Genomic DNA, 24246 nt, shown 5'->3' with positions numbered 1-24246 from the left:
TGTCATGTAGATATTACTAGCCTAGGGACACAATTTACTCACCTGCCCCTTGTCACAATGATTGATGAAAATGAATAAAACTAAGGAGATTTCTCTTGGAAGTAAAAAAAAAAAAAAAAATCTACCCTAGAAAAGAAGAATTTTGCAGTGATGGCGTGCACATAATGTTCTCTATTTTATTGTTTGACATTCAGACTAGTACTGCATAACTAATTAAAATACTGCTCCAACTTAATTTTTCCAAGTTTGCAAGTTTTTTCATGGTTTTGTGGATTTTTAGTCTGTGACTCAAAAAGCCTAATTTCAAAATATTGGAGCATTGTAATTTTGAAAACCTCTAGGCCAAGATAAGCAAAGTCTTGTCTGTCTGAGCATGTTTGGTAGAGTAGGGCCTCAGAGCTATGTAGATCTTTCATTGTTTTCCCATTTCCCATGTTGTTAGCTATTAGCAAAATTGCTCATGGGACTTTCTGTTCTAATGAAGGTCTAGGATTGAATATTAAAGTGAGAAAAAATGAATAACGTTGCCACCCTTTACAAGGCGGTGCTTTCAAGTTAGGAGGACTTTTGTAGGCTGCTTGGTGTACATCTTCCCAGTGCACATGTGTAACTGGGGGCAGTTCACCCCAACTATTTAAACTTTTAATTGGTTTCTAAATTAGTCATTAAAAACTCATTTTTTAATGAAAGGAGTTGGTTTAAAGTTCACATTAAAGTTCTTGGAAAAATATGTTCACACAATATGGTACTTAGCACTTTGTCTTCAAATACTAATAATAATTTGCAGTGAAAATTCAATTTAAAGAAATTTTCTAAATCTACTTGATTAAAAAGAGGTGACCAACTTCAGGTGAAATTAATTTGTTTATGGAAGATCCCATTCTATCAAGTTACAGTACTGTATAGATAAAATCAGTGTAAGTACAAGACACACATAATAGCTCAAGGACTTGATTTGTAGTGCCACAAATGTAAACCAAATAATGGAATTTGATATTTTCAGGTGTAAACACTGCACACAAGTACAAACACCTCCATCCAAAAAAAGTGCTTCATTATTATGAAAGTAGCACTATGCAAGGCACTGTATAAACACATAATAAGAGACTATTCCTGTCCTGAAGAATTTACAACCTAATTAGATACGATAGACAAATGCTGTAAAATTACTTCTGTTATCTCTCATCTTCACAGTTCCAGAGTGCAAATCCAGAACTGTTAAAGAAACACAAAACAAATAAGTACACTTAGGTCACAATGTACAGTAAATGTACAATAGATGGATTATTCTACAATTGAATACCTATGGATGGATATTAATACTTTGGGGGTGAAAGCAGATATGTTTTCATCTAGTGCAGTGGTTTTCAACCTGTGGTCCATGGATCTCTGGGGGTCCGCAGACTATTTCTAAGATATCCAAAGGGGTCCACACCTCAATTTGAAATGTTTTAGGGGTTCACAAATGAAACCAGGTTGAAAACCACTAATCTAGTGCCTTCAGTTAAGAAGAGAGAACATCACAGGGTAAGGGGAATATACCACAGACAATGCACCACAACCTTTAACTCGGTCCTACTAGGGATGCTGTACTTTACATCATACTTTTAACCAACTGTTTCCTCCCAACACTACTGCACTGAACATCCAATCTAATAGCTTTGGGAGAAGGTAGTTGGTAAAGAGATGTGTTGTGAGGGTCGTGTTGAGGGGGTCAGAATTCAGGTTTCAATGTGTGGTCCTTAGTGTTATGGTAGTAGTAGTAATGATTAAGGTGTGCGCCTCTGTGTGGAGGAATAGAAGTATGTATTGTTCAGTGGCTTAACTTTTTTCATTTCTTTGCTTTTGTGCATTGGTCATTTTATATTGTGTGTTGCAACCCTTTACTGCTCTTATGAAGAACTTACAAACAACAAAGTTCTTTGTGTATTTATGTTCAACACACAACCTTCAAACGTTGCAAGATCATGTACATGATAATAAGAACCAGCACCACTACTATAATGTACATATGTGCTTATTATTGAATTATGCATTACCTGTAAGATACAATATTAATTTTTGCAACTTTTTAAAACGTTTGCTATAGACAGAATTTAAGGGAGTGGTTCAGGTAGGTAAGATTTTTGACCTTTTTTTTTTTTTTTTTTTTTTTTTTTTTTTTTACTGGAAACTTACACAGGAAGGTTCTCTAATGCTAGCCTTCTGTTTCTAGATACAGTTGTATGCTTAGTCTACATCAAAATCAAGTGATCATGGATTTCCTCAAAGGAGAGCTGTTGCTTTAATTAGTATTGCTAACATAGGAGCTGTTCTATTGCATGAGCTTGGACTGATGAAGGCAGGCCGCATCTCATTTTGGAAGGACAGGGTCAGAAGACTTTTAGACATTGATTTAGCAACTCAAACATCTCACTCAGCAAATTAAAAGGGAAAAAACAAGCAACCATGGAACTGACAAGTTGCATGCTTAACACAGCACTGAATTGCATTGCTCTTTGTTGTCAACCCATTGGAGGTTTAGATTGGAGCAGGAACCTTGCCTTCATTCCTAATTGTATAGCACTACCACACTGACACTGTGCAAATAAATAATTTACCCAACACGTGTTCCATCAGGTCTCCAAAACTGCAAATGGAAACCAAAATCTTAGGCTGTGCTCATATTAAAAGTTACACGTGTTTAACCATATTTTAAATCAGTTTAAACTTGTGTAAATGTCTATGTAGAGACTTAAATTGATTTAAACCTAACACATATTGCTTTAGGTTAACCTGGTTAGCATTGGCCTTATATTTTATGTATGTGAACATGTCAAGTATAATGGTCAGTGCAGTTTTACACTTGGATTCTCTGAAACAAACCTTTTCACTTTCCTGATTGTGAGGATTAATTGAAAAAATTTATATGCCTTGGAATTTAGCAAATCAGGAGACAATGGCTCTAATAGCCAAATAATAAACACTTTTAACAACAAAGTATATAGTTTTAAAAAGTACTGTACATATTTTCTTTTCCTAAAAATTATGTAATACTTAGTTAATATGGTATCCATTAGCTAACACTTAATGTAAATATTATTGAACTGTATTAATCCCCTTTAAGTTTTTAATACCAAAAACTTGAAACCTTTTATAAATTGTAACAGTACTCCCATTTGTTGTTAAAAGAATCTTACGTCAGTAGACTTTTACCAGTAATGAATGCTAAGCTGTGCATGTCACATCTTGTAATGAAGAGATTCTGTTTATAAGTACTCAAAACAAACTTACTTATTACCATTTTTTTCCAAACTAACTTTCAAAAACAGTAAGATGTAAAGAATTTTGGCTTGATCCAACTCCTATTGAAGTCAGTTTGGTGTAGGCCTTTTGTTCGCAAACAACTTCCACAGAACCATCATAACACATTAATCAGTTCAGCAGGATGGGGGACCATAAGTAACTCATGGTTGTCAGTAGAGGAGAATAGTGAGCTCTTCATAAACAATGGTCTTTAGGAAAAATTGACATTTTTTAATGCTATGAGCTGACTTACATTTCCTTTGCAAAGAAAACTTCTAGATACCCTTAAAAAAAAAAAATAAAAAATAAAGGTAAAATTGATTGTTTCTAGATGTCCCTCCGTCCCCCCACCCCAAAGCACGAGGGATTGCACAAGCCCCAAAAGCTAGATCTGATCATGGTAAAGATCGTTATAATGTGGATGCCTGGAATCTTGAATCTCTTGAGTTCTTCCAGCATGTGAGGGTAAAATAGGTTCCCCCCCCCCCCTTTGGCTCAGGTGAAACTTAAAATAATAGCTTGAGATCCCCTTTGCTCTAACCTAATTACTTTAAACTTATAAACTATTTCTGGCACCATACTATTTTTCAGCCACTGAAAAGGGTAGTTGCAGTCACAAGGAAGAAAGGCATTTGTATCCAGGGCCAATGGATTTTATTCCCACACTTGAGTAGAATTGTTCTGAATGGAGAAATGTTTAGGAGATTATTTGAAAAATATAGGTACAGAGGTATTTCCCTCTTTTACTCTGCTCAAGTGGGGAAAATCTTTAAGGGAATTCACTAAAAAATTTATGATCCTCATGATGCTATTTAAGACCACATAAAATTACCAGGGAAACTATCAATTCTAGTATTGAGCAGCATGGTAATGGCACTGAGATATCAGAGTAGTAATCGCAATGACCTGTGCTTAGTTCAATTTCTTGTTCCTTTCCTTTCCTTTTCCTTTTTTTGAGTTTCTGTGTTGCATAAGGACTTAGAAATAAGTGTGGAATGGCACACAATTCTCTTATTATTGGGCTTAATTCAGGGGGGCTCAGAAACGTAGTAATTACCTTCCATTTTCTTCTCTTCCTCTTTCTCGGCCATGAACTTTTCCTGTTAATGTATTCCTTAAATTAAGTTCCAAACTCTCAACTTTAATAGATGGCTGATTCTATATGATTTTCTACTATATATAGTCATTTCTTAGTCTTTTTTGTTGTATTACAGACAAGACTAGCTTGTTTGTGTAATGTAAATAGTTGCAGTTAAATCTACTAAAATGAAGAAAACATTTAAAATTACAGTATATAGTTAATTAAAAAGGTTAGAGATTGTATATCCTGAGTTCAGAAATTGCATTTTTTAAAAGAAATCTATGTAATATATACATGCAGATCAAATTTACGAATGTAAGCAGAATTATGCCTCAGTAAAATTTTGCTCAGCTTAACCTGAACTTTCAAATACATTTTTAAATTTTGTTTTATTAAAAAAAAAAACCAATAGATTGGGGAGAAATAATCTAGAAAGTATCTCATTAAACAGTGTCATCATTTCCCCCTGCTAGGAAGAAAATATGAGTTACAGGCTTTCTCCATACTCTATCTGAATTTAACATCTTTTATGACCTACTTTCTCTCACCTTCCTCTTGAATAACAGAGCTAGCTTTTTAAACCTTCAAATCAAAACTGCCGTATTTCCCGCATAAACTGAGCTCACCCCATTGTGGGCGATGAGAGATCAAGATTTGCTCTGTCAGGCTTAAACGAAGAGGGTTGTCTGCCCAGCAAGCGGGTTTGTGTCCCGAGCCAGTGCAATCGGGTTTGACACATGCGGTCCTCCCTCCAGCAGAGGGGGGTGGTGCAAGCCTTTGGGGGCCGCCGCGTCTGCTTGCAGCAGCCCAGCCGGGCAGGGTTAACGCGCGCTTCCGGTTTGGTTCGCCAGTCAGTGAGGCAATCTGGTCTCAGTGCAGAGTACAGCTGTTTGCAATCCCCACAGCACGCTCCACGCCCTCTGGCCCGGAGCCTGCTTCTCTGCCCTGGGCTAACAACCCTCCCTCTGATTGGCGTCGCGTTTGTCTCTCTGCCTCCTTCCAGCCAATCGCGCCGGGCGAGGAGCTGCTAGTCTGGTACAATGGGGAAGACAACCCAGAGATAGCAGCTGCTCTTGAGGAAGAGCGAGCCACCCACCGCAGCAAGAGGCACTCTCCGAAAGCCAAGAAAGGTAAGCGCTGCCGCTCCTCCCCCCGGCCGCCCTGCCGCCCTCGCCAGGGAGGGGATCGCCCCCGATCGGAACAGAAACGGGCGGCAGGGAAACTTGCAAACTTTTCCCGATCCCGCCCGCTCGAGCAGGAACCACGGCAGGACTTTCCAGCAAGGAGCGTCGTTGTAGGAGCAAGTATGTCTGGGTGACCTTTTCCAGACTCCGCTGGGCGTAGCAGTGCGGAGTTAAAGGGACAGCCACCCCCCCCCGCTCCCCTTGGCGAAGGCAGGCGGGCATGCCAGCACTGTCTCCTTTGGAAAGTCGGGTGGGAATTCTTGGCTACTTGCTGTTGCATTTGGGGCTTTCTAACTTTGATCATAGACCATAGGAAACACGGAGGAAGGGGCGGAATCATGGATTGGTGATTAAACTATTCAAGTTTTAACTTTGTCCTAATTTAAAAAAAAAAAAAAACTTGAGGGGAAAAAAAATGTGATTTTTAAAAATACATAAAAGCTGTGGGGTTTTTTTTATACACCTAGGTATTTTTATGCTTTGCAATCCTACTATAAGGTGGTACTATATTAAATAACAATATTTACCATTTGCAGATTTTAATCTCTAGCTGACATTTTAGAAGGGATTAAGGTAACAATATTGCAGGCCTCACTAGGTGAATTCAGACAGAGGATGAGAGGAGCAATGTACACTTGTAAGAAGAGCTGTAGTTAACTTAAAGCCCACAGTTTTAAGTTTAGTTCTTTATCTGCTCCTGAGCTCAACTGAAGTTCGGGTGATGATACATTCAATGTTACCAAATACAGTCCTAAGATTTGCATTTCCTTGGCGTGTTAACATCATTATCAGAACATAAGATGTGTTCGCACCACAACACTTAAGACTGGGTCAGTATTTTTTTTCTAAATGTAAGCTCCTTCTGCATGAGTGGGGTTGCTGTTAACTTTCTTCATGCAAATAATTTTATCATGCAGAGTGTCCACAGAGCAATAATTTTCTTTTACAAATTATAAAAAGCTGATCAGCAGTAGAAGTGAAAAATGCAGATGTTGATTCATAAATTTTAATTTTTAGGACAATAGCAATTTTGTGGCTTATAACAACATACAACCTGAAAATATGAATTACTGCTTTTGGCTAATTTTTTGGAGAGTTTAGGATAGGAGGAGAATAATTTTGGGGGGCATAGGGATTATTTAATTTATATATAGGATACACTGAACATGTCTTAATTTTTCCATATATAATTTAATAAAGATGCTAAAAATGTTGGCTTCAATGTGCCTGTAGGACAGCCAGGTTGGTAAGTATGGTTGTATTTAGCTGTTGTTTTGATTCAGTTATTTTAGGTCAAAATCACATTTTTTTAAGGGTGATACTTCAGTTTAGACAATGTTAAGGACTAAAGAAAAGGTAAATATATACAGTAGTGTGCATGTGTTGCTACCATTTTTGTCTCCGGAATATATATTTTGTAAGATTCCTGAATGTGTTTTAAATGAACCAATAAAAAAGTTAGTGAGATTTTGAAATGGAATCGTACCTGTAATATTCTCTTTAAATACAAATTTATGGCCCAGTCATGCTTGTGCTGAAGTTCACTGTAAAGCTCATATTGGGAGCAGGACTTTTAGAAAATAACATTTTGTCCTCTATTCAAGTTTATTTTAGCATTGGGTGAAGCATTAAATGACTGTTTAGGTTGCAGTAGGGAACAAATCTAAAATTCAAATACTGATTTTTATTTTTATGACAGTGGTAAAACACCTCTTTAGCACATACTTAGCAAGAATTGTTTAAGTCCATTAAAGGCAGATTTATGCCTTTTTAAATTAATGTGCATTAGCCTAGTAAATTACAGTTTTGGTGTGCATATTATTTATCCAATAGGCAATAACGGCAACCTCAGAGATTATCATTTTTTTTTTAAAATCACAAAAGTGAGGAGTCGAACATTTCCAAGATACTGAAATTGTATTTGTGTTAATGAAATTGTGGACAAATCTTCACTAAACTAACCTCGCCCTTCCTGAAATTGTTGTTACTTGATAATAATCCCAAACTGTTAGTATTAACTGTTCATGTCTGGACAAAGTTTTAATTCGAAATAATCACATAGAGGATATTATCTCTATTTTGTATATTTAAAAACCTCTTATCCCAGGCTCTAGGCACTTAAAAAATTAAATAAACCGCAATCTATCGAAAAACCAAAATAAAATAAAAATGTAACTGTTTGTAAAAGGTAATTTATGTGTGGAATTATACTCTTTGGTCACCAGGCAAAAGTAGAACAAATTCATCACAAAGATTTGCCAGCCATTAAGGCTTCATAATCCATGATTTAAATGATATTGCACATGCACATCTAGATGCATGGTTGAAAGTTCCCTGAAAACATCTGCTCAATATGCAGTAACAGTCAAAAATCTAACAATGTTAGGAACCATTAGGAAAGAGAAAGATTATAAAACAGAAAATATCATAATGCCACTGTATAAATCCATGATATGTTCACACCTTGAATACTGTGTGCAGTTCCGGCTGCCTCATCTTAAAAATATAAAAATAAAGAAGGCATTAGAATTGGAAAAGGTGTAGAGAAGGGCAATGAAAATGAGTAGGGATATGGAACAGCTTCCATATGGGAAGATATTAAAAAGACAGGGATTCTTCATTTTAGAAAAGAGATTACTAAGGGGGGATATGATAGAGGTCCATAAAATTGTGAGTGGTATGGAGAAAAAGAAAAGGGGGGGGGTATGTTGTTTACCCTCAAGAACCAGTGGTCACTCAATGAAATTAATAAGCAGCTTTAAAACAAACTAAAGGAAGTACTTTTCACAGTCACAGTGCACAGTCAACCTGTGGAGCTCATTGCCATGGGATGATGTGAAGGCCAAAAGTATAATTAGGTTAAAAAAAAGAATTAGATAAGCTCATGGAGGATAGGTCCATCACTGGCTATTAGCCAAACTGATCAAGGATGCAACCCTAACCTCCGGGTGTTCCTAACCCTCTGACTGTCAGAAGCTGGGAGTGGACGATAGAGGATGGATCGCTCGAAATTGCCCTGCTCTGTTCATTCCCTCTGAAGCAACTGGCACTGGCCACTGTCAGAAGACAGGATACTAGGCTAGATAGACCATTGTCTGTCCCACTATGGTCATTTTTATGGTAGGTGTTCCATACTTTCCATCCTTCGTGTGCTCAGCCATGAGTTCTATTTGTTTTGTTAACAAATTTTATTGGAATAATTTTAGAGGAAAAAGGTGTACGCAGTCTGTATACTTTGGTGCTATTCTTTGGTATTCAAGCTAATTGACATGTAAGTAAGATGATAATTTATGCTTTCATTGGGAGCAACAGCCATAGTTAAGGTTGCAAAATGGTTTCCAGTATTACCCCTTGTCTTTTCTCTCTCCCTCTCTCACAAGCACCCTCTCCCTTTCTGGAAATTGTATCTCATGTCTGAAATTATCCAAGCTGATCTCAGCCCAGAGGTTGAACTTTTATGGAAATTTTAGGAAGTTGCAATCAGTCATTTGTGAATTCAGCAATGATGAAAAAGAAGAGTAACTTTCTCTTTTTGAAAAAATTCTACCCCCAGTTGTTTAAAAGATAGTATATTACTTGACGGTAGCTGGTAGAACAGGGAGCTGAAATGTCAAATAATTTTATAGATTAATTCCTACTTTACCAAAGCTGCTGTTTGGTTCCTCAGGAGAGTTGTGAAATTTTGAATTATCATTAGAAACCTGACCAGGATCGTTAACTGCACATGACATTCTGTATTCTGAGGTGCAGATTTTATCCCCTTTATAGGTCTTAATATAGCAATAGCTCTTTAGGAAATATAAAAGCATACAGTTTAAACAGCTATGAATGTGTGTTTACTTTAGTAAATATGCCTTTTTTTTACAAGAGAGATTTTGATTTAAAATGTAAAAAAAAATACTATAAACAGTCTATTTTTTAACGATATCTTTTTATTCAGCTTGCTAAATAAAATTATATAACAGGTATTTGCATGTTTGTATTCAATTAAACAACTATCCCCTGGCGTTTTAACCAGTGTAATGCATTTAGTAGGCAAGAATTATCTTTAACTAGTCATTGGATTTTGAACAATTTGCAGTAAACAATTGTCTTTGGATTTTATTTAGCCAACTGATTATTTCAGAAGTGTGATTGTAATATTTAGCTAACAAATTATCATAGAAACTCCATTGTGAATTTCCAAATAAACCCTCAGTCTCCTCTCAAACAAAGTCTGTTTCAACAGTGGTTTCTGCTAGTGTGAGGTTGGAATTATTTGCTTTGCAAAGTTCAGATAGCAATAAGCATGGTAGGGAGAGGTTGAGATAGGTGCAAAGGATAATATTGAAATTATATATTCTCCACTGATTCTCTCTGGCCTCTCAGTCTGACCTCTGTTTCCAAGCAGTCATTGGTGGTGGTAGTATTATAAACCCTCTTAAAGCAAACACTGGAGGACCTCTGGTATTCCCCACTTTATCCTGGTGTTTCCTGTTGCCTTTGCAATCATTGGATTTTGTTTATGCCTAAATTATGCCTCACAGAATTCCAACTTTATATACTCACACTGTCTCTTCACCAATCACTTCTGATCATACAGCCCAGCTTTAGTGTCTGCATCCTTGTTAGAACTCCACTTCCAGAATGAGATACAAGAAGATGTAAACATGTAAACAGCTAGTGTCTGATTAACTTCTAGCTCTTCAGATTGAAATACATGATTTACCATTTTTCTTAACATTTCATGTCAGCCTAGGAGTTACTAGGAAGAGTTCCCCGAAAAAGACTTCAAAATCAATTATTTCTTTATATGTACTTGAAACTTTGCATGTAAAAAGACAGTACTGATGTGGAGTGTATTCTAGGTTTGGGGGGAAATTCAGAGTAAATAAGCAACTGAAAAAACTCTTTTTGAGCTTTCTTAGGTGGCATGTAAAAAATTTTTCCGAGCCTAATGAAGCTGCATCTCCTTTGTGAGATACATCACATAGGAAAATGTGAGAACTCTAGATTTGAAAGTGACAGAAGGTGGGACTGGGACAATTTACATGAGAAGATTGTTTCAGTGAGGCCATAGCGTGCAGGAAAATCCTCCAAAAAGCATATTTTTAGCTGAATTCTGTAAATTCCAAACTTTCATTAGAAAAAAGCTTAACTTTTTTTAAATTTTTCTGTTGTGATAAAACAACCATCACAATTTTAAAGTGAGGTGTTTTTGACTTTCCTAACCCGGGATTGCAGAAAGCTGTCTCAAGCCAAACAATTGCATTAACGTAGACTTCTTTGCATTTAATTTTTTTAAGAAAGGTAAAGGTTTGCAATGACATCAGGTAAGTAGGATAGTCATTAATTATTCTTTATCTTCTCTTAGCCTATTTTCCCCCTCTACACAGCACACTTTAGGTCTTATAAAATTAATGAATAATACAAAAGTTGGAGCCCTTAACTAAGGTCCAAGGACAGCATCTGCCCATTTCTAGATGCTGGGGGTGAGGGTTGGTTTCACATAAGGGCATTATCTCATTAAACAGAGGCAGCTCCGCATATTTTATACCAGTTTTTGGCCCGTATGTGTAGGTTTAATCATCTGGACATTTGGTGTCTGATACATTATTCAGTTCCTGTATATAGGAGCATGGAGGGAGGTGGAGGTCAAGGTGTGTGGGATAAGTTTAAAAAAAAAAAGGCATAGTTATAGAAGGGAGAAGAAAGAGATAAATATAAAGGAGGCGGCCGAGAAGTCAATGCAAAAGTGATACACTGAAAATAGTACAGGAAGAAATGCATCATGGTTTTTTAAAGAAAAGAACTGCAGTGTAGCCAAGCAGGGTAAGGTACCATACCAAAAGCAAGAGAGATGCAATCAGTTGCATTATAAAGTAGTGGTAAATAAAAAGTTGATTGACAATATACAGTTAAATACAGTACATAACTGTTTTATTTCTTTGAATTGCAGTAGGGAGGTTGGAGAGGGCATGTATATTTCACTCTCGTAGCAAGCAATTTTTTTAGAATTCTGGGTAAATTTATCAAGCCCTAGATAAGACTAGAAGATGGATTTCATGCTTACGCTTTTCTAATATTTATTTCAATCGTGTGTGTTTTAGTTTGGTGGGTAAACCTCCTCTTATGGAACCAAGGGCTTTTAAGCTTTCATTATTTTTCACATTACTTTCATAGTTCACCTTGTCTTTAGAAGTGGTTTTTTTTTTTTCAGAACTAAATCTCTCTTAAAACTGGATCTTTAGGATACACCACATTATCTAATGTAGTCTACTGCTTCGAGGTATTAAATGAAGGAAAACTATCTGGAATATCTACAACCAATGCCCCTCTGAACCAAGAGGAGGAAAGATTGGTCCAGTTTAACCAAATAAAACTATGGTTTCTCATTTACTGCTTTCATAGTCTCCCACACTCCCCTCCAGTGTAACTTTTTAACCGTTTGTTTTTCTTCTGTGTCTGTTTGTCCTGGTGGTGGTTCTCCCCAGGCTGTGCTTCTGAGGTGTATTTGTGTGTCTGCCGTGTTTCACTTAGTACTTCATCCAGACCCCAAATCCCAGTGGTATAAACTCAGTTACAGTCTGGCATGAAAACTGTATGTGCCTCTCCTTCACTTCCCCCCTCTCTGCAGAGTCAGGCTAGTAGATTAGAACAGAGTATGGGACTGCATTTTGGCAAGCTCTATATTTTCTTGCAGGAAGAAGTGAGTAGGATTCTCTGATGATACTCTAGGTCCTGTCTGCATTACAAAATCAACCATGTCAGGTGATCCAGTGAAAACACATATTGTAGTATAGACAGGATCTGGTCATACCATCGGATCATACCAACATCACCGTGGGGATGTTTGGTGCAGAGTACTAGTCTTATAACACAGTCCCAATGCTACTGATAACAAATCCATGTTAAAACTCTACCATAAGTGGCTCTACCACGGTATAAATAATAAATTTTGATATCTAGCATAGTTCTGATCAGATTTCAGACAGTGCCTGAAAGGTACATTGGTTCTCCTTAAAAGATACTGTTCATTTTGGAGCCACTGTGGATCTGGAGAGGGTAAATTAACAATTAGATTAACTCTGATCAATTGTACTTCGTTATTATGACATCTTTATTAAAGGCTGCATATAAAGTTTAGTTTTAGTCTCCTGTTTCAGAGACATTAAAGGAACACTCAGTCTCCTCTTCTCTTGGGTCTTTCACACAGAAATGGGGAGAAGTGGGAAAATGCAATTGCAAAGCCACAACAATTGGCAGAGGGATTAATTTTATTTTGTTTTTGTCTAAAAGTGGTCTGTATTTTGATGTGGCATTGCTTCTTTAAGGGACGGTTTTCTCACATGGAACTTTATATAAGGAACTGTAGTACTCTGAATAGCAGCTCTTGAGAATAATATGGTGTGTGTTTCTTTATTAGAAATACTGCATTTTTTTCTATAACTTCCCCTTCAGGATTAATAATAATTAACTTGTTAAGTAGGAAGGAATATCAACATCTCTTTGATCAGATTTCTTTTCCATTAAGAAACTGTTCCAGAAGTAGCTGTGTTTTGACCTATTGCAGAAGAAAAATTGAAGAAGGATGAAATGACTTGCTTAAATGGAACAGGAGTACTTGCGGCACCTTAGAGACTAACAAATTTATTAGAGCATAAGCTTTCGTGGGCTACAGCCCACTTCTTCGGATGCATATCATCCGAAGAAGTGGGCTGTAGCCCACGAAAGCTTATGCTCTAATAAATTTGTTAGTCCCTAAGGTGCCACAAGTACTCCTGTTCTTTTTGCGGATACAGACTAACACGGCTGCTTCTCTGAAACCTTGCTTAAATGGGTGTGTTTATTGGGACACCTTGCAATTTCCTGCTGATTTCACAAGACCTTTCGCTTTTGTTTTGTTCCAGATTATTTTTTCGTAGACCTTAGTTAATCCTGTGCTTTGCTGCACATTGTGCTACCCTCATTTGGACATTTTTTTTCCATAGAGAACCACTTAAATATACAGTTTGAACTTGATGACACAATGCAGGCCTCGGGTTTGAAGTTAAAAGAATAATTTCATTTGAATAAAGGAGAATGTGACCTTGAAAACTGTACCATGTTTGGTACATTTTTATATTTAAAAAAAATTAACTCCAAAAATACTTGAAAGGAGGACACTTTCCAAATATAAAATGAAATACATATTCAATGGAGAAGGACATATTAAATATAATTGTACATTTGTTAGTGTTCAGCTGCTTGAATATTGCTTTATGGTGATGAGATCCCTACATGTAATAACATTCTAAGCCAGGGGTCAGCAACCTTTCAGAAGTGGTGTGCTGGGTCTTCATTTATTCACTCTAATTTAAGGTTTCGTGTGCCAGTCATACATTTTTAACGTTTTTAGAAGGTCTCTTTCTATAAGTCTATAATATATAACTAAAATATTGTTGTATGTAAAGTAAATAAGGTTTTTTAAATGTTGAAGAAGCTTCATTTAAAATTAAAATTAAAATGCAGAGCCCCCCGGACCGGTGGCCAGGACCCGGGCAGTATGAGTGCCACTGAAAATCAGCTCGTGTGCCGCCTTTGGCATGCGTGCCATAGGTTGCCTACCCCTGTTCTAAGCTATGCAGTGTTGCCAATCAGCTGAAACTGGTTTGGGCCAATGATTGAAAAACTTACTAGATACCTAGTAATTAAAAAGTTTAAACCTACTAGCCAGAATCCCATACAAAAGTTATGGAGGGAGGTCAGCAGCAAGGTCCAGAGGCAATGCCCTAATGAGAAGCTTCACTCCCACTCCTCTTCCCCAACTGATCTGAAGAGCGAAGGTGCTGGTATTCCTATTAGAGGGCTGCCTCTGGCCCTATTTGGAGAGTGTATCTTTCACGTTAGCTTCTATGTTGTAAATATCCAATAAATTTGAGGTCACGAGGGCAATGAAACTTTTCTCTTTTGCCTCTTGATTGCCAGAGTTTTGCAAGGGGGGAGGAGGCAGGAGGGTTGCTACTTCCTATTTCTCCCTCCCTCTGCCCCCATCCTCCCCACTAAATGTCTCCAGTTCCTGCCTCTGCTGCTGCTCTGAACTGTCCCAAGAGAGAAATTGACATGATTCATTCTAACTTCCCTGCTGCCCCCGGGGGTTCAGCATAGCAGAAGATTGTGGCTCAGTTTTTAGGAGTAAAATAACATCTGTTTTTAAAAAATTGTTTGCCTTGAATTATGTAAGTTTGATCTTAGATTATGTAAACTGATTCCGTCAAAGAGCCATGTTTCCAGGGATAAGCTCCCAGCAAGTGTGGGAACTCAGCATGTTCAGGTAACTTTGCTATATATTTCATTTAAAAAAAATAAAAAAGAAGAAAGTAAGTTTTTGCTTCAGAGAGATGATTACAGTTTCACGTGAACACTGGAAACCATGTTTACTTTTTGACTAATTCAGCATCATGCTAAACTCAAAAGCCTTGTCTACTGCATGTATATAAAATTTCTCTGAAAATTTCCCAAACTCCTACTGCAATTTAATTTCACACTTATTAACAATGGGAGCACTTCTGTTGCCACTGATTGTCTTACCTTACTCAGATCAGGACTATGTGGTGCTTAAAATAGAAGTGGCTGCCTGCAACTTTGTGTATCTATGGGGTGTCAGTGCTAACATCCCCACTCTTAACACCGCTGGTGGAGCTGAGCTGGTGGTAGCAACAGAAAAGCCATGTGTAGACTCCTCATGCTGCTCATGTGGGCTGCATTATTTCATTTAAGAAACCAAAGCAGATTATGGGGTCTCGCAACAAGCATCCACTATTTATTCACAGAACAGGTAGTGCAGGCATCCCCCATAGCCCCTCATGTTATCCTGTCAATGTGTGCTAGTCCTGACCTGGAAGGAATAACCTGGCTACCATGCCTATTCAGACTTGATAGTGTTTTGAGTTATTTTTTATTTAATATAAACAGAATTGTTGACAGCACAAATTATTTTAATAAATACAAAGCATGACAAATACAAAAAAGTAGGGCATATAGCAGAGTTGAGGCACTATAGGTTGAGTTACATCAGGTATGCATATTTGTATAATGTATATTCTTTTTTTTTTTTTACTTTATCCCATTTAGTCCATCTTGCATCAAGTTGTTAAGATGTGAATCTAATCTAGGCAGTAAATTGTTCTATTTCTCTTAATTCGTTTATTCTGGTCAACTAGATTTCGGTAGACTGTATTTGTTTTTTCCGACTATACCAATAAAGTTCTAGACTGAAGTGACGTTTCTGAACACGTTGTCTAGTGATATACACAACTATGGGTCCCATATTGAAAATAACTTACGCATAAGTCACAAACAGCTCTCTAAGATTAATGAATTTCACTTGCATCTAACCTGGGCTGGATTTGATTCAGGGACATGGAAGTTGGGAGAAAAAAAAATTCAGTATAGCAATACCAATTTTTTAGTTGATCCAGTTTTCTTTTTAAATTGTGTCCTTTACTTGTAAGAGGAAGATTTTTCATTACTTTGATGGTGAGCCATAGGGATGTGAACTACATGTTCATAAGCAGCCAATAAAAACCAGTTTCGTGCAGCAAAGGCCACGTGTTTGAAGGCCTTCCCATACTTGGTTAGAGCATTTCTTTCCAACTCATGGAAAAACTATTTAGACGTTTGCTAATGTAAGGCATTTAAAAATAGGGTGCAACTGATTTAGGAAACCACTTTCAGTGGACTTTGAAATTGTGTTCAGACATGTGGAATGGCAGAGCAGCCTGCTAATTTTTATTTCTGCAGAGTCATTTCATAGAAATTGCTTTGCTGGGTCTGACCAGTGGTTCACCTAATCCAGTATCCTGTCGCTGACACTGGCCTATACCAGGTGCTTCAGAGTAAGTTGTACGGTTATGTACGGGCAGGGAGAAGTGTCTTCTTAACCTCGAGAAGTTAGTGGTAGCTTTACGTGTCCCAAAGCATGAAGATTGCAGTCACCTCTAAAATTTTATTTTATCTACTGTAACTAAATGGTTTTTGTTTATATAAATTTCTAATCCTTATTTTAATCCCATTAAGATAATTGCCTCTATTGCAGCATTGATTTCCAAGAAGTAGTTTGTTTTGTTTAAAGTAATTCCTTCCATCTGTTTGGTTATTTTTTATTTGTTGCCTGTTAATTTAATTGGATGTTTCCAGGCTCCTTTACTAAGAGAGGTAAACAGGAGGGAGCGCATGATTGACTTTATATGTAGTCTTATTTTATTTACCTTCATCATGTCACATCTTATTCTCCTCCTCTCTAAATCAACTAGTTGTAATCTTTTTAAATTCTCCTCATCTGGAAGTCTTGCCATGTGTCTAATCATTTTAAGTGCCCATCTTTAGCCCGCTTCTATTTCTGCTGATCTTTTTGAAATTATTTGAGTGATAATATACAAGATGAGGGCATATTATCAATTTATATAATGATGCTATATTTTCAATAGTCTTCTTTGTTCCTTAATGCAATCCAACACCTTGCTTGCAATCTTTTGTTCATTGAGAATGTTTTCATTTAATATTTTCATAGGGAGTCCTTGGTGTTTTTTTTTTTTTTTTTTTTTTAACATTTCACTAAGGACTTTTCTATATGCACAGTTGCAACATAATATGTGGAATTTTAAACCAGTTGATTAAATCAGTACAAAAAGTTGTGTGGACACACTTATAGGCTTGTTTAGATACAGCTTAAGTCTGTAAGGCACAGGTTTAAATCAAACTAAAATAAGCCTCTCAAACTGAGTGTACATACAGGGTTTTGTAAGGTTTACGTTTGTGTATAGAATTCATCAATATGTATGAGTAGTTTGGATTGCTCCTTTCAATTGTCTCTTTGCTTTTACTTACATTTTGAATTTAATTGATCATTGTGTGTTTTGCCCAGTTAATAAGTTTTAATGAACCCTTTAAGTTTCTTGTAATACCTCTAATCTTGATTAACCTACATAATGTTGTCATTAACAAATTTTTCCACTTCATTGTCTACCTACTCTTCCAGGTCATTAATAAATACATTAGATAACACTGATCCTAGTTTCAGAGTAGCAGCCGTGTTAGTCTGTATCCGCAAAAATAACAGGAGTACTTGTGGCACCTTAGAGACTAACAAATTTATTAGAGCATAAGCTTTCGTGGGCTACAACCCACTTCTTCGGATGCATATAGAGCATCCGAAGAAGTGGGTTGTAGCCCACGAAAGCTTATGCTCTAATAAATTTGTTAGTCTCTAAGGTGCCACAAGTACTCCTGTTATTTTTACTGATCCTAGTATGCGTCTGTGGGGCATCCCACTGTTAACCACCTTTCATATTAAAATGGACCATTTACGGCTAATTTTTCAAATGGCTAAATTTCTTAACTCTCTTGTTTATGCTTTCAGAGAATTCTAGTAGGATTGACAGGTATGACTTTCCTTTACAGAAATTATGCTGGTTTATGCCTACTATATTATAGTCATTTAGATGTTTTATAACTCAGTTGGTTTTGAACCAGTTTACCTGGTACTGAGAAAAGACTCAATGATTTTTAAAACTTTTGGCTGAGTGAATTAAGAATCTCCTATTGAGTGTCAGATATTCATTCCTTAATGTTCAAGTTTCAGCATCTAAATCTCTCCTCCCATACCGTTATTCCCCCTTTGCTTGAGGAAGGGCAACCTCAGTTTGACCACCACTGCATTTTAGCTATTCTTGGTGGGCTAGTCAAAACCACCCAAGTGATTTAAGTCAATGGAACTTTTTCTCCTAATTCACTTGGATGCTTTTGAAATCCCACTCTGTGACTGCTTGCCACTAGGTAGGTAGTTTTAGTTAGGAGTTGATTTAGTTATTAATCTTCTCCGCATAATGCTCCTCAGCAACATTGATAGACTGTTAAGATGTACGCTTTTTAAAATTGAAGAGAATGCTATCATTTATTGTAGTGGCTGTATTGCAGCTATGGTGTAAATATTCACATTTGCCCCTTTACTATTCCTAAAGGTTGACTGCAGAAAAGGATATTAAAATTAATAAAAATATTGGTATACATGGACACATTTACCAAAATGTTGCCAGGCTTCAGAGAGAGATTTTGAAAATTATAAACTTAAATTTTTTGCCGCTTTAACCACTTTAGGATTTAATAAGATAAATAAATCTCTTTGACTTTCAGTGGGAGACACACACCCTAACTTCCTTGAGGCCCTTTGAATATCCAGTCTTAGTCACATGTAACTTCCATTTGAATGGGATTTTTGCTTAAGAAAACATCCAGGAGTTCTGAAAGTGGTTTAAACCTAATAACGTTATGAGGAGTTTCACGCTCTGTTTCTATTCCACACTATTCCAAGCACTGCAGAGTGAATATTTTCCCAAACCACTTCCATTGGAATAAGACATCTAAAATACGAGATTAATTTTTGCTGTCAGGTAAATAAAATTGAGCTTTTCTTACCCATTTCACATAAGAATTACAAAGCAGTAATAGTACAAATGTTTTCTGAACCATAAGTTTAAACCCATGGTTTGTAAAGAAATGCTTAAATGGTGCAACCAAGTTGCACATTATATTCACTCAGTGTAGTTTAAAAAAAAAAGAGTAGTTTGTAAGAGAGGTATAAATCAGATATAATATTGAATTCAGCCTTATAATAAAGCTTCACACTCCAATTCAGTCAATTTTAGGGTAAACAATTGACTGTCTAAATAACTTTATAGCGATTTATTTCAAGTTAGTAAAGTAAAAGGTACGGTGTTTCAACTCGTATGGACCCTTGTCAGGAGTTGCAAAAGCACGGTGGACTTTGTTCTAAAACTTTATTAGTGGCGACCACATTCTTAGCTGTTGAATGTCAGTTTCTATGTTCTCTGCTGTCCCAGATATCAGGAGATTTTTCCTGTTCATTCTTTCATAAATAAAAATTTCCCTAAGTGCATTTTAGTGGAAATCATATTTTGTGTGTTCTTTTTAAAGCTATATTTCAAACCATCCAAAGAAGTGTGTATGCAAAAAGAGCCTTTATAATGATCAGAAGTTTAATTTGCTCAGAATAGGTTGCTGACTAAAGTGATTTTAGCCCAATAGACTATCATTATACTTGTGCGCCGACTTGTATACATTTTAACCTTTTTTGGTGGAAAAATAGAAGAAGTTGCTGTTCTTGATAGCAGTTTTATGTTTAGTGACCTTTTCTTGGCTCAGCCTGATATACTATTTACTGTTTATTTTGTTCTCTTGTGATTTGATGCAAACTGTAACTTAACTTCTGTTGTGTGTTCTGTCAACCAATACACCAACTGTACTGCTCCTTCTGTTAGGCAAGAAAGGCACTGACTGAGCAATTGGAGCATTGCAGCTATAGTTGTCCTTTGGATCTGCAACTCAATAAGACTTTTGGTCTTATAAAGGCCTGAAATGTGGTACTCTTGGAAAATGTTCATTGATGCTGCTCTTGAAATGAATGAGATTCTTGCCTTCCTATAGAAAGTTGAGGGAATATTCTGGAACCCAGCAGTATGCCTTCATAAATGTGCAGGAGAACGTAAATGATTCCTTCAGAGACCCTATTGCACTTTTAAAATAATGGGGCTACATAGTGTTTAACTTGTTACCCTCCCCTTGTGTCTCTGTTGATCCAAAAAGATGAATTGTCACTTCAGAGTTGGAAGGAGATGACTGCAAGTTTAACAGATGTAGGAAGGAAGCAAAGTTTTTTGTGCATGCAAATGCATACATAGCCTTAATAGTGACTGCCTAGCTGCAGTTAAAGGTATATTTGAGCATTGTTAGATTGGAAAATTGTAGTGTATGTGATATTAACTGAGCCTTTTCACTATGGCCTAAGTTTCAGAAAATATTGAAAGAGCCTGAGCAATGTTTTTTTGTCCAGCAGTACTTGTTGAAAGAAATCTTGTACAGTATTTAACATTGTACACTGATATTTGTCTTCCATTATTCTGAGGCTTTATATGTCTCGCTGAGGGCTGGAATAAACCATTGCTTAATCTCCAGTTTTGCATCCTCTCTATTCAGAGGTTTTTTAGAAAATGTAATGATTTTCTTCATGGCAAATTATAAAAACATACCCTTCCATACAGCTATTACGCTTATTTCTTCAGTGAGAATGTATGCACTATTGTCATTTCTGTTATGTGGTGTCAAATTCTTAAATGCAGAGCAAAAGACCAAGGAGGAGAGTAATCAGTGTAAGTGGGAGGTGACTAAATAGCCCTTTCTGGCTTTAGCAACAGATGACAACAGCATGTATGGTTACAAAGTAGACGTGCATAATGAATCAAAACTGACCCCACAGTATTCTGCAGTTTGTAGAATTTGCAGATACCAGTGAGGCAGTGGGACTCAATGTGATGCAGAAATTATTGCTGATCATTCCATCCAGATTAATTTCTTGAACTTCTGAGGGGCAAGTTAAAGATGTTGCACATCTGGCTGGAAATTGTTGGTAGCATTACAGAAATTATCATTGATAAGCATGCATACTGAATGATTCTCTATTATCACAATCTTCCATGAAACATGAATTCTAATCTCCCCCAGTTTTTGTGAGCACTTTTAGTTACAGGTCTTGTGATTTCATTCTGCTTACAAACAAGAAAGAGGAGGAGAGGGTTTAATGGTAGGAAAATAGCAATGTATAATGATAAGGTAGGTGAAAATGCAGAGAGAAATGTTCCATTTTGGTGTTGGGGAGAGAGTTTTTGACAAATGACATTTCCTGGATCCTGCAGGAATCCTGGGTAAAATAAAATAATTTAATATTGTAATAAAATAGCTAACAAAAAGGAAAACTTGGGTAAATGTGAATTTAACACGTGCAGTTTATTTAGCAATTCTGAGTATTTTTAATTTCACACTCGGGGGGGGGGGGGGGGCAATACCTGGGGGTTACAACACTTGTAGGTAATTTTCTGTTTTCAACACCTCTGAAAGACTTTTTGGTCTTTCTCTCCCCATGGTAAACAGCCAGTCCAACGACAACAGTCCCAATGCTCTAGCTAGATACAATGGCAGCCCTGTTCCTGGGTTTTGCAGTCATTGCACAGCTGTGTTCTCCAAGTGAAGCCACAGCCCATGTTTGGACAGAACCATGTAGATAGACTTCTTTGCATTTTCAGACTTCCATGCAGTCATGTCTTGCTGCACCAATCCTTTAAAATCTCTGATTGCGGTGAGGGTTCAGGAAGAAGCCTTTCGTAGTGGCAGCAGCACCAGTAACATTTACAGGAGGTACAGTAAGGACATCAGCTTTTGGGTCAGCATTAACAGTACTACAGCCTTAACATGTGGTGTCTTAATGCTACCAGGACTGGAATTCAATATTTTTTTTAATAGAAATAACTTTTATTGGTATTTTCTATCAGAATAACAGATTGGATAATGAATATCCTAGAATATCATAAAGCCAGTGGTTTTTAGTACAGTTCTTGAGTAAGCTTTAAAATATAAAATACTACTCTGTATAAGGCAAACATTTCTTATTGGAATTACTATCCAAATCATAGGTAGCTGAGAAGCACTACTACTTTTGAACAAATGGCATTTTAAGCACATTACATATGAGCTTTGTGGGGTGAGTTTCTGTGATGCAAATAGTGGTACCTAAAGTGCATACTCTTTCTTACTATCTCAAAGCAGTGACTGGTTGCGATTGAAAAAAATACCTGCTTTAGAGAGTGGGGAAGAATGGAAAAATTATTTGAATCAAAGTAATCATTCATATTTGTTACATTTCAGATTTAGGTTCTAGAACAACTCTTCTCCATTTTTATCATGTTATAGTAATGTGTTCCTAACTGTATTGCACATGAAGAGTGACACTGTATAGAGTGCAGTTATTTCTAGAAATCTCATTGAACTATTTATGTTCCCCAAATCACTTGTTTGCTTTTATTTTGTTGTTTAATAGTCAGCTAAACAAAATCTAAAGGAATGTAACCAAAGAGAAAAGTGCATTTCATATATGGTTGCAGAGTGTATGTGTTATTAGCTATCAAGAGACTTGACTGAAGCTTGCAATGAAGTGTCGGAAGCCATGTTATTAAAAAGAGTGGGAGGTACTTTGCTTGTAATACCTGAAAATTTTTACTGCAGTTCTGACATTCTATAATACTGATTGTTTGCTTATTTTAAGTTATACATGCTGCTCTTTTAACTTCCTAAGTGTCAACATAGATGTAGGAAGCAATTTTTTAATCTCATAAAGACTGTAAAAGTCATAAGTTTAGTTATTTACATTCATTTGTTTTAATTCCTATATATAGTTGGCATGGCTAAAAGTATCAACGTATACCATACTGTGGTATTTGATTTAAAAAAAGAGACAGCTGTCATGGTCCAGTTTGCAATTTTTGTATAACTTCCCTTGCTGTGTAAAGAAAACAGTGTTTTGTATACAGGAAAAAGAAATGTTGGTATCTTTAAAAGGTAAACGGCAGAAGAAACTAACTTCTTGATTCCTATCAATATCTTAAGTTACCTTTAGTTCCCAAGGAAAATGTTTGGACAGATGCCAAAGTTTTCAAAAGTGGGACTTTTCCAATGCCCTTAAGTGACATAGGCCCACAAGTCACATTGACCTCAATGGCAGACTTTTGAAAATCCCCCACCTAATTTTAAACTCCTGTTTGAAAATTTTGGCCATACTCCATAGATTTCTTTTCCTATTCTTTTAACTGGGAAAGCTATTTTGTTGCAAAAAAGAATGCATATCTTCAGATCAGGATGTAAACACGGCACCACGCTTAAATTTTATTATTTTGTGTACTTACTGTGTGTGAATGTACATAGAAAATAGGCATACAAAGTTGTGATGGTGCTTGTTTGTTATTGTTTGCCAGAGAGATCACTCCCTGTTAGGCAAATCCTGTTAATGGTTCATCTAACCTCCTACTGAGTTGAGAACTGATACCATGTCAGGTTACTATGAAGCAATTGTCAGATTTCAACTGTTTCCCCTAAGAATCTAAAGGCAGTGTTAGGACCAGGTTCTCTTTTCTTCTTGATGCCTGTGTATTCCTCCTACTACCACAATTTATTTTTCCTGTTCAATTCCCTAGTTGTGTAATAACTTTTTCAGTGCAATTTTCATGTGAATATTTTTTGTTTTAATGACTTTGCTGTAACAAGAGCTGCTGCTTCTGTTTTTTCACTGTATCCAGATTTAATTATGATCGTGTTTCCTGGGACATTCCTCTCATGTGTTGTGGTAGGACAGGTCCACCCACACTGATGTCCAGTTCTATCTGTCTGAACTTTTCTACTCAAAGTCTTGCAAACATGTGATAAAGCAGGGAATTAAACCACATAAGTGTTTATCTACCCATTTTGAATAATTGATAGATAACATTCTGCAGCATTTAAATCATTGTGGATAACTAAGTTCCATGTATTCAATAGCTACAGTAATTTGTGTATGTTATATTTGTATAGATTAGTCCGTAAAGCCAAAGTATACGTTTAATTAATTGAATTAAACTACTGGCATTGTAGAGAGTACATTATCTCAAACAGAATATTTGTTTTTACTCCTCTTCCTGTCATGAATGGCGATGGCGTACAAATAAATAATACAGCAAATGCATGAGAAAGGGCGCAGGATGTTCCCATGTCATTTCTTCCTGATTTTAAAGTACTGTGCAGGTAGACATCTTTCCATCTTTTATAGCTCTTCAGCATAAAACAGTTCTGATCAGAGGA

At 36.6% G+C, this 24246-nt stretch overlaps 1 protein-coding gene across 1 annotated transcript in view; it reads left to right on the top strand.

Annotated features, from left to right (window-relative positions):
- The window catches only part of PRDM2 (PR/SET domain 2), a 99676-nt gene that overhangs the window by 33214 nt on the left and 42216 nt on the right, over positions 1 to 24246 (top strand). Inside the window, exon 5 of the mRNA XM_065421218.1 lies at positions 5370 to 5496. Within this exon, the coding sequence (XP_065277290.1) occupies positions 5370 to 5496 (127 nt within the window). The remainder of the gene's footprint in view (positions 1 to 5369; positions 5497 to 24246) is intronic.

Source organism: Emys orbicularis, chromosome 22, assembly GCF_028017835.1.
Source record: "Emys orbicularis isolate rEmyOrb1 chromosome 22, rEmyOrb1.hap1, whole genome shotgun sequence".
Taxonomy (NCBI): domain Eukaryota; kingdom Metazoa; phylum Chordata; order Testudines; family Emydidae; genus Emys; species Emys orbicularis.
This window is presented reverse-complemented; position numbering and strand designations above follow the sequence as displayed.